At 34.3% G+C, this 11,646-nt stretch overlaps 1 protein-coding gene across 1 annotated transcript; it reads left to right on the forward strand.

The window, feature by feature from the left end:
• Positions 1-2,627: 2,627 nt before the first annotated feature.
• Positions 2,628-4,892, forward strand: LOC131148413 (receptor-like protein 2). The gene has a single exon (XM_058098114.1). It carries the CDS (start codon positions 2,628-2,630, stop codon positions 4,890-4,892), a length of 2,265 nt encoding a protein of 754 aa, XP_057954097.1.
• The last annotated feature ends 6,754 nt before the right edge of the window (positions 4,893-11,646 follow it).

Genomic DNA, 11,646 nt, shown 5'->3' on the forward strand with positions numbered 1-11,646 from the left:
ACATATTAAAATTATGAGTAATAAAAAAAAATTAGGGGATATTTTAATTCAATTAAATTATTAATTTTTGGGATTTTTTTTAAAAAATGAAAGAACCAAAGCAATGCATACAAGTTAAGAATTACAAATAATTATATGGATATTTTAGAAAATTTTAAAATAGTGTAATATATATATATATAGTATACAATAATTTTATAAATGATTTTGTATTTTAAAATTTGAATAAATCTTCATAACTTTTTATTATTATTTCTGAAAATAAGAAAATTTTAAATGTAAAAATAATTTTTATTACCTCCTGTAAAAAATAATAAATATAAAAAGGGGAGAGACCCGAGTATTTTCTTAAAAAAAAATTTATTTTAGATCATCATAAATACTGTTTTGTCCGCAGTCAACGGCTAGTTTCAAATCATTATTATATATTTAAATTTTCCAATCGCATGATGGGTATAAAAAGTTTCCCAAAATGTTCCCGATTTATAAATGTTAATTACTCAAAACTAATAATAAATGCTAAATTTATTACGCTGAAAAATTTGTTTCCTGATTTATCATTTAAAAAAAATATATTAAAAAGATTTATTTCTTGATTTATAATTTTTTTAAAAATATATTAAATAATATTTTTTTTGGAATGACACGTAACAAATCTCGCTATTCCAATTAGGAAATATTTTTCCAAAAAAAGTATTATTTAATATATTTAAAAACAAAAAAAATGATAAAACGAGAAAAAAGTCCAGGATTGGCGTATTTAAGGGGGATTGTACTCTGGTGGCTTCCTTCTTCCACAAAGTCTTTTGCTGCGCGTTGAGGTATGCTGGTTTCTTTTGATTTTTAAAATTAAAGTAAAATTAATAAATTATTATGAAAGTCATAAAAACTAACAAGAAGAAGAGGAAGAAGAAGAAGAAGAATTGCTATTGTCACAATTTTTATTTCCAAAAGACAAGAGAAGTCAAATAAAAATATCATTTATTATTGGTATTAAATATATTAAATATCATGATCCAGAAAATAAAAAACTTCAATAAATAAATTGTATCCATAATATAGTTTTGAAAATATTTTTTTCTCACTCTAATAATAGTCAATATTAAAAAAAAAACAAACAAACAAACAAACAAACACTGACTATATTCATTTAATAATTTCATTCTTATGTGAATTTGTTTATCAATTCATTTTCATTATACTAAGGGGACCTTATCGCGTCTTATTAATACAAGAGTGTGTTGACTTCTAGGTCATTGAAATTAAATGCAATGTCTAAAAATTCCTTCATGAAAGGGATTTTCCTCTTCAATGCCGCAGTGTAACTTCCTTTTGGGGGCCGGGAGGGGTTTATATGACTTTTTTTTTTTTTTTTTTAAAAAAATTAGACTTAAATATATCTAAATTCAAATGAAATTCAATTCAGTTACATATAATATTTTATCTAAACTCATAGAAATTTAAACTTGATATTTAAATTTCAAGCTCAAATGTGGTGTAAATATCGTATTATATAAAAATTATTTTGCTGCCCCTTATTGTTTTACCAAAATGAAGAACAATGAAAGTGATAAAGTGGTAAGCACCCAATCATCAATTAGAATTGCAAATTAAAATGATTTTTAATAATACATTTTTTAAAACAACAATAAATTAGTTCTAGTTATATTGAGTAATTGTTATTATTAATTAGATTTTTCAAAAAAAAAAGTAATTGAATAGTTTTAATTAAAAGCAACAAATAGTAGAATTCTTTTTGTCCCACAAAGCTAAGTTATCATGGTAATCCAATATATATATATATATATATATATATATATATATATATACCTGGGGACTCCAACCACCATCGCGCCACTTTGAATACTATGGTGCGGCACCAAACTCGGGGGTGAAAGTCGTTTACCCATTGACGCACTCTTAATAATTCTCCAAGATAAACTTTCAAGGAAAAATTGAACTTGTGATCTTGGAGTCACCAAAGTCACAAGTCACCCTTACCATTTGAGCCAACCCGGCTGGGCCATGGTAATCAAATATTAGCAAGAGAAAAGTGACCAGTCTTGAATATGTATATATAACAAAAATAATTATTACAATTTTTAATAGTATCATTTAATTATAATAAAGTAGTATTAATAGTTATATTAATTGTTATTAATTATAAATTTTAGAATTATAATAATGTTATTCAAAATTATGAAAGGTATGGATATTTTTATCCTGAGAAGTTAGATTATTATGGGACTTCATCAATCATACTAACAAACTCATTCAAAATGCACCATTATTATTTGCAAGATGAACAAGTCAAGTCACTTCCAAAAGCAATGCACCATTATTGTTCTGCTAAATGAAATAAAAATGAACAAGCAAGTCATTTCAACCTCACAAATGAGCCAAAAAGAAAAAAAAAAGACTAATAATGAAGAATGATGGAAGTTAAGAAAGAAGAAAATATCTGCATTCATGTGTGTTTTTTCTCAAGTCAAGTCTTCTTGGAGGAATTAGATATGATAGGACATCTGAGGTGTTGAATAATTGAAGAAATTTCTATAGGAAATGAATTGCAATTCTCATTATAGTGCATGATTGCAAAAGGAGTTACCAGTCATTAAACAAGAGCCATGCTTAAGCATCATCACCAATCCCCCATGTTCTCCATCTTCCCATGGATCTTATTCTCTTGCCTTATCCCTCCTTCGTTGAGCTATGCTTGCAATCAATATGATCGGAACTCTCTCTTGTCCATCTCTCCCAGCTTCTCTCCTCCTTTGAATTGGCCATCAAATGCCAATTGCTGTCTCTGGAAAGGGATTGCATGTGATCATAATGGTTGGGTCACCCATATTTGGCTACCCTCTAGAGGCCTCAGCGGTAGCATCCCTCCATCTCTAAGAAACCTTACACAACTCTCTCACCTCAATCTTTCCCACAATTCCTTTGCTGGACCACTTCCAGATGATTTCTTTTCATCTATAAATCACCTCAAGATCCTTGATCTCAGCTTCAACAGACTGCATGGAGAATTACCGTCACTTGTTACATCAAATGGTTCACCCATCTCCCTCCAAATATTGGATTTGTCCAACAATTACTTTCGAGGGTCATTATTCCAATCTCCATTTCTTCAGGCAACATGGAATTTGTCAAGTCTTAATGTTAGCAACAATGACTTCGTTGGCCTTATCCCTTCCTCCATTTGTAGCAATTCCAACCTTATTAGGCTCTTGGATTTCTCTTTCAATGATTTCAATGGCCAAATCCCTCGTGAACTAGGGAAATGCTCCAAGCTCGAGGTTTTTCGTGCAGGTTTCAACTCAATATTTGGACTGCTTCCGGCTGACATTTATCACTTGTCCGAATTGCGAGAAATTAGTTTACCTTCCAATGATCTCTCGGGACCAATTGGTAGCGACATCGTTCAGCTCGTTAACCTCACCACAATTGAGCTCAACAACAATGAACTGAATGGCATCCTACCTCAAAATATTGGGAAGCTTTCTAACTTGGAACACTTGCTCCTTCAAATGAACAATTTAAGCGGTACAATACCTGCTTCCTTGTTGAATTGCACCAATTTGAAAACATTGCATTTGATGTTCAACAACTTAGGAGGTGATATCTCCACTTTTAATTTCTCCAAGCTTTCCAAACTTGTCATTGTTGACCTTGGCATTAATCACTTCATAGGTCAATTTCCAGTAAGCCTTTACACATGCAAGTCCTTGAAAGCAATTAGAGTTGGCCGTAACATGCTAGAAGGACAAATCACATCTGACATTCTTGCTTTGCAATCTCTTTCATTCCTTTCACTTTGTGCAACTAAGTTAACCAACATCTCAGGGGCAATGAAAATTTTAATGGGTCTGCACAACCTTAGGGTCCTCTCGCTTTCAGAAAGCTTTGTAAATGAGATCATGCCAGATGATAACTACTTGGTTGATTCAGTTGGATTTCAAAATCTTCAATATTTTAGTCTAGGCTTCAGCCAACTCATTGGACTAGTGCCAAGATGGTTGTCAAAGCTTAGAAAGCTAGAGATTCTCATACTAAAAGGGAACCAAATTAGAGGTCCAATTCCTAGTTTCTTAGGGACTTTGCCAAGACTCTTCTACATTGACTTGTCATATAATTTCATTTCAGGAGAATTTCCACCAGAACTTACTAGACTGCCTGCATTAACAATTAAGCAGGTTTCTGAACAAGATGATCAAATTTATCTCCTTGTGCCTCTGTTTTTTGGCATCAAATCACCTCTACTAAGTGGTATTAGACAATACAATAATATCTCAAACATGGGAAAAGTAATTGATGTGAGTAACAATGGCTTGACTGGCAATATCCCCATTGAGATTGGTCAATTGAAGTTTATTCAATACTTGAATCTCTCTCAAAACAATTTCTCAGGCAGCATTCCATATCAACTATCCTACCTTTGTAACTTAGAAAAGCTAGACCTCTCCAAAAACAATTTTTCTGATAAGATCCCACAGTCATTAGAAAGTCTCACTTTTTTATCAACGTTTAATGTCTCATACAACAATCTTCAAGGAGCAATACCATTGGGCACTCAACTTCAAAGCTTTCACGCATCTGCATATGAGGGGAATCCTAAACTTTGTGGCCTCCCACTACCATACCAATGCCAAGCTATCGGTGTCGATGAAGATGGGAGCATTCAAAATGAGGAAGATGGGCGTGAAATTCCATGGTTTTATGTGAGTATGGTGCTCGGATTCATCACAGGGTTTTGGGCAATTTGCGGCAATTTATTCTTGAAACCTTCTTGGAGGTATGCCTATTTCCAATTTTTGACAGATGTAAATGACCGATTTTGTGTGACACTGGCTACTTGCAAGGCTAGAGTTTGGAGCAAGATTCAAACTTAAGTGGTAATAGTCCTTTCTTTTTTTTTTTTTTTGCCTTCCTCTCTTCCTATATTATATTTTCTAAAGATTCTATGAACGATCTATACACATACATACACATGTGTCCACACACACACGTGCCCACACACACATGCACATTCTTATGACTTATCCAAGGCAATAGGCATTAATACAGCTAAAAAGAATCACCCTCGGGTTGTTTCGAGAGACAATTTTATTATATATATAAAGATTAAATAATTTGTATGGTTGTTCATTTATCAAAGTCTTCATGAACCACCCCCACCTCCAAGCCTCATTTTCTATTTCGTGTGAGAGCATGGCTCAAGCATGCATTTCAATTGGAGTTATATGAATTTGAAAAGAATTTAGAAGCACTTTACACAACAAAGTCAAGAATTAAATTGAAAACTCCCAAATAGAATACTAGTTTGGTATGTAATGAAACAAACAACGCATACCCAGCTATATAGGTGCTTCTAACTATTCAAACTTCTTGGTGCTTAATTTTTTTACGCTGCCAACTGATTCTTGTTTCTATTTTGTTTATTTAAAAACACATAGTAATTATTCTTTTTTGTGTTTTGAAAGGCAAAAATTTGATCTCTACCCATGAGGATCAAGTATTCATAATACTAGAGTGCAACAACAAAGTGCTAGAGGACAAAACGACCAACATATCGAGATTAATTAAAGAGCATTTATTTTTATCTTTTTTTTTTCTTTTAATAAGCAAATTAAATAAAGATGAAGCTTTTAAAACAATTCTCTTCGGTTTTCTGGTTCAAAATTAGGTCAAATTTTGTACGTAGAACAAATTGTGGTATAGTACGAGGTATTTATGCTTTTCTCTCATTTCTTTCTTTGTTCATGGTTCGATATTCTGGTGTCCTCTCCTTCAGGGACTTGAAAATGAAGATTGAAATTATGTGTGTCACATTCTTCTTGTACAATTAATTGATCTTGCATTAAACTATTCTTTTTTTTTTGGTTCCCTTCACAGTGCACTTGTGAATTTCTATTGAAAAACTATGTACATGCCTGTTATTCATTATCTAGATTCTAGACTGCTTAGCATAAGTCCACTCTTTGATTTTATTTAGTTATTTTTTTGCGATGAATAATGATACTGTTTGTAACGACCCGAAGAATAATGGTATTTAAATAATAAAATAAAGGGAAATGGAAACAGGAATAGAAGGAGGCAGTCGACGACATTGCATTTTGGATGGCATAATCTCAAGGAATTTTTTAGCTCCTTGTTGATGAACATAGGGGACTCGTCCACGAGGGTATAGGAGGAGCTCGCAGACAAGGACAATATTCGTCGACGAGAAGATACCGAGAGAGAATTTGTGGAAACCTGAAATTCGTCGACGAGGGTTGAAGTTCGTCGACAAACTTTCTACAAGACTCGTCGACGTAGTGACGTGGCTCGTCGACGAATCCCGTAGTATAAATAGGGTTAAACGAGAATTTTTAGTCATTTTCTTACGCCGAATTCCTCTCTCTCTCCTCATACAAACCTCCTCATTCTCACTAAGATTTTGGGCTGGATTTCCGCCGGTTCGACGATTTGAAGCCACCATGACGCTCCTGGGAAAGTTTTCTACAAGTATGCCGGAGCGGATCGTTGGTGGGGCTAAGTTGGAAACCATCCCAAATCTAGGGTAAGACTTTCTACTCAGTATTTGGTTAATTGACAGTTGTAGGAAGTGATATATGCATAGAAATATTGAACTTTAGTTCTGGGGAATGCTATTTCTAGGGTGTTGAATGGGGAAACCTATGGGTGCGGGACATATTTTCTTGAGGGTTTTTCAGGAATCAGGTAAGGGGATAAAGTAAGCTAGTATTTCATGAAAAATATATATATTATTATATCATTTGATTTTAGGAAAATAAATATATTTATATATGATTTATATTTGGGAAAATGTTGTTGAAAGTGATGATATGTTAAATATACGAAAAACCTGTTTAGTGTGGCATGAGTAGAAATTAATATGAAATACTGTTTCTGGGAATGTGTTAATGATAAGGATTTTTAAAATGGAAAACCAGCGTACAGGCCGAGATTTTTATATGTTTTTTCGGCGTACGAGTTGTGCTATGTGTATGATTTTCCAACATACGGGCTGAGCTATGGATATATTTTGCCGGCGTACGGGTCGTGCTATGGATGTGATTTTCCAGTGTACGAGTTGAGCTATGTATATGATTTTTCAGCGTACGGGCTGAGCTATGGATGTGATTTTTCAGCGTACGGGCTGTGCTATGCTATGATTTGCTAGCGTACGGGTCGAGCTATGGTAAAATGTGAAATATCGACATACGGGCCGATGATTTTTCATGATATACATATATATGCAAAATGATATGATTGATCTGATAATTAATGATATGAGATATCCATGTATCATAGTTTCAGTATATGTTATATGATATCAGAACCTGGTTGGCTTGGTCTAGGCTAGCACTTGCACGGTACCGTTGCTGTGTGTCCATAGTCATCATGATCATGATATCTGTGTTAACGCCGCTGTATGGAGTGGTGTGAGATTGGATGGTCGATGTGGTTTTTAAGAAGTGTGTGAGCACCCCTAGTGTACGGACCAGGTCTGGTAGACCCATCAGACTTACAGACTGTACTTTTAACTTGGCAGTAGTCAGCCAACCATTGTCAAGTCCCGCCTTCGGGCCACACAACCCAGTCATGTGGGGGTAATACATGACAACATCCAACTAACCTACCAGGAATGTTTTTGTATTATTATTATTCTATGAGATGAAATATGTTTATGAGAATGTAGTATGTTCTGCCATGTTTTGGTGATATATATGTTTTCCCAAATTTGACAAAACAGTTACTGAATATTTTCTGTATGGTATATGTATAACACGGAATACTCATGTTGCCACACACTGGTATTAGTTTATTTCCCTTACTGAGAGGTGTCTCACCCCAAAATTTTATAAACTTTTTAGGAATCCCAGATAGGAGAGCGGGAAAAGCCCCGCTGATCTAGTGCTATTTGTCTGCCCTCTTTGAAGGGTAAGTTTTAGTAGGGACAGTTGGATTTTGTGGGAAATGTCCCTAGATTTTGTTTTTGGGATGTATGTACTGAAATATAGTGGATATAGTGACTCTGGTATTTATGGTAATGCGATGGATGTTTTCATATTTATAATATTGTGATTGTATGTTTCCTGTTGCTTAGGCTTCCGTTACGTGTTCTGATGTATCCTTGGTACCCACGGGTCCGAGCGAGTTATGATCTGCTGAGTTGATTTTGTGATTTTGTAATATATAAAAAAAATGTGGAAATTGAGCAGGTCGTCACAACTTGGTATCAGAGCCTAGGTTGTTAGGTTCAGTAGACTTTAGAATACGGCGGAAACAATACCAGAGTTTAGGAAATGATTTAAGGTTGTTCTATAATCTAGAGGCAGGACTTCCGTGGTAGTTTCTATGTTTTTCCTAGGGTGACGATTTTAGGAAAACCATAGCAAGCTATTGTCGGGTTGTGTTCCTAGAATGTAGGACTGGGGATTATAAATGAGTTAGAAATGTTGAGATAAGTGGTGAGGATAGATGGGTAAATTATAAGGATAGAATTTCTAAGTTGTGTTTGTTGTTTCCAGGATGGATCCAGGAGGAAGTAGTGCCCATGCGAGTGGCAGTGATTGTAACGCCCCGAACCCTTAAACCTGGGTCCGGTGCGTTATACCAGATCATATCCTCATAAATTATATTCTATAACATACGCAGCGGAAAATATAATCATAATCTCCATATAACATCATACAGAGTTTACTAATTCTAACTATAATCCATATTAAATCATTCATCACCTGCATTTCCATAAATTTACATAACTCCCAAAACAATTCAGTAATTTCACAATCATTCCTTACTCAATAGCCTTAAAACATAAAAACATAAAACTTAAATATTTACATTCCACAAAATTAACATAGAAATATACCATTTTCTTTTTCTATTTCCCAGTAATTCTATAAAAACCTCGAGCTTTCAATGCTCAATCTCGAGGAAATCCTGAAAAAAAAAAAATAAAAAAAAAATTCATATTCGGGTGAGACACATCTCAGTAAGGGAAGAAACCATATATTAAAACAGTGTGTGACCAACATGAGTTCATATATGACATATTATTTAACATTTGAAAATCGTTAACATAATTTCTGAAATTATTCCCTGAACCTAATCAAACACATGCAAATGTTTAACCCACGAGATTACCCGAGGATAGGGGTGATTACCCGCCCATGCAAGTAGCACCCCTCTGCTCTGATATCTAGGCAACCCAAAGGTCGCAGTTAAAGCATACCAAGGCACTCACCTTACTCAATAAGCTCTCAAGTGATAAATTGATATCGTACTCACGCATTCAACAATAGCTTACCGGCAAAGGCCCTAAGGATAGGGAATTATACCCCGCCCATATAAGTAGGTTCCCTCTGCCCAAGCGCGTTATGCAGCTACTACCACATCTGAAACTACTAGTGCACTCGCCTTACTCAGCAAGCCCTTAGGCGAAAGGTACGCCTCGCCCAATCGTAACATGTTCTACGTACATACATACTTCTAATATCATAATACATCATTATTTCTATCATTATTCAATCATACATATCTGTTCATATTCATGGCTTAACATTGCATTGCATTTCACTTTAAGTGACTCTTTCCCATTTTATATTGTTCACATTTCCCATTTCATTTCCATTTCATTCATTTCCCTTTTCATTTCATACCCAGCATCTTTTAGTTGTTTTACCCAGCATATTTCAGCTGTCATACATTTACCCAACATTTTTCAGCTGTTATACATTTACCCAACTACTTTCAGCTGTTTTACTCAGTATTTTTCAGCTGTTACACATTTACCCAGCCACTTTCAACTGTTACACATTTACCCAGCCACTTCCAGTTGTGACACATTTACCCAGCCACTTTCAGCTGTGACACATTTACTCAGCCACTTTCAACTGTTACACATTTACCCAGTCACTTTCAGCTGTGACACATTTATCCAGCCACTTTTAGCTGTTGTACCCAGCATATTTCAGCTGTTACACATTTATCCAGCCACTTTTAGCTGTTTTACCCAGCTTATTTCAGCTATTTACCCAACATATTTTAATTGTTTATATGGTTGCATTAACACACACAAGCAGCATATTTCATTTAACATTTTCATACTCAGTTCATTCCCTGTATATCATGCATCTTATACATATAATATATTTCCACACAGCATTCCTATTTACTCATGCCACACAATTTAGCAGTAAAATTCATACATGTCTGTAAAATAAGCCAACCAACATTTAATGTTTATATACTGAAAATACCTTTCATTTCTTACATAATTACATTGAAAATATTTTTCCACTTTCATCCGTTCATTTTCGCATATACATATCTAATAAATAACCCTAAACTCAAAAAAAATACAATTTAAACAGTTGGCATTTTACCCAAATCGAAACATATACACGTACATATAACACAATTTACTTTTTCATTAAATTCATAAAAATTCTGATTTAATATATATTTTTTCTCTTACCTGGTTTCTTGAACTACGCCAACATGGATCTCGAAAAATACCTGTGGCGCTCACCCGGATCCTGAAATTAAATTTCTAATTCTAATAAATTATTTCTGAATAAAATATTATTTAAATATTTCCTAGGGTCATAATTCCTAAATATATAATAATACCCTTAAATTTAGCCAAATTCCAAATTTCCCAAATCCCACTCTTGCTTTGGAGTAGGGCCTAGAAAACCCCAATTGGAAAATTATCTAAGCCAAGATGACGACGACTAGGACCCCGTGGTGGTGTCCGTTCGTCGATTTAACCACATATTAACAGTAAAAATGAGAAAATGGATAAAAATTACCTTTCCCCAGGAGCAGTGCCTAAGCCATTCCCATGAAAAATCTGCTCCAGTGAAAATGTCGGTAGCGGAACCAGGATTCCAACGACACCTTCCGTTTCCCGATCCGTCGCAAACTCATCAAGAAATTGAGAGAAGAAGAAATGGAGACGGACGTAGAGCACGCAGGAATTTTCAGGGGGTGGGGGTTGCCGCCCGCTTCTTCTCTTTCTTCTTCTTCTTCTTTTCTTCTTCTTTCTTCTTCTTCTTTCTTCTTTACTTATTCTTCTGTCAGATACTTTACATATATATATTACTTAACTTACTATATAAGTGTATATATATATATATATATTTCTCTTATTTCAATTAGTTTGTTTTTTTTTAATCAATGTAAAAGTATTTAATTTAATAACTAATTATTTAACTATTTAATTCATCTTAATTTAATTTAATTTAATTTCTTTATTTTTAATTTTTTTTTCTTCTTTTTCCCACACCATTCCTTTTTATTTATTTATCTGTTATTTTATTTATATTTTTTTTCAAATTATTTTAATCCTTTTAATTTTTTGGGTCTTTACAGTGATGGAGTAGGACCATCGGGTGCAGTTGGGACTGACTCTGACGCAGTATTACATAGCGTGGCTCAGCAGGTTATGGCTGAGATCGCTAGAAGTTTGAGGGAGCAGAGTGGTCCATTTGCAAGCCATGGATGTACTATAGAAAAGTTTATGAAGATGAATCTTTCGGCGTTCTCAGGTGGAGTTGATCCTGTAGCCGCTGAGAAATGGATGCAGGAGACCGAGAAAGTCTTGGTTGTGTTGCAGTGTACTGAGAAACA

Source organism: Malania oleifera, chromosome 2, assembly GCF_029873635.1.
Source record: "Malania oleifera isolate guangnan ecotype guangnan chromosome 2, ASM2987363v1, whole genome shotgun sequence".
Taxonomy (NCBI): domain Eukaryota; kingdom Viridiplantae; phylum Streptophyta; class Magnoliopsida; order Santalales; family Ximeniaceae; genus Malania; species Malania oleifera.

What these genes read in the sequence shown, in the direction of transcription:
- LOC131148413 (XM_058098114.1), top strand. Translation starts at nt 2,628, where the DNA reads ATGCTTAAGCATCATCACCAATCCCCCATGTTCTCCATCTTCCCATGG.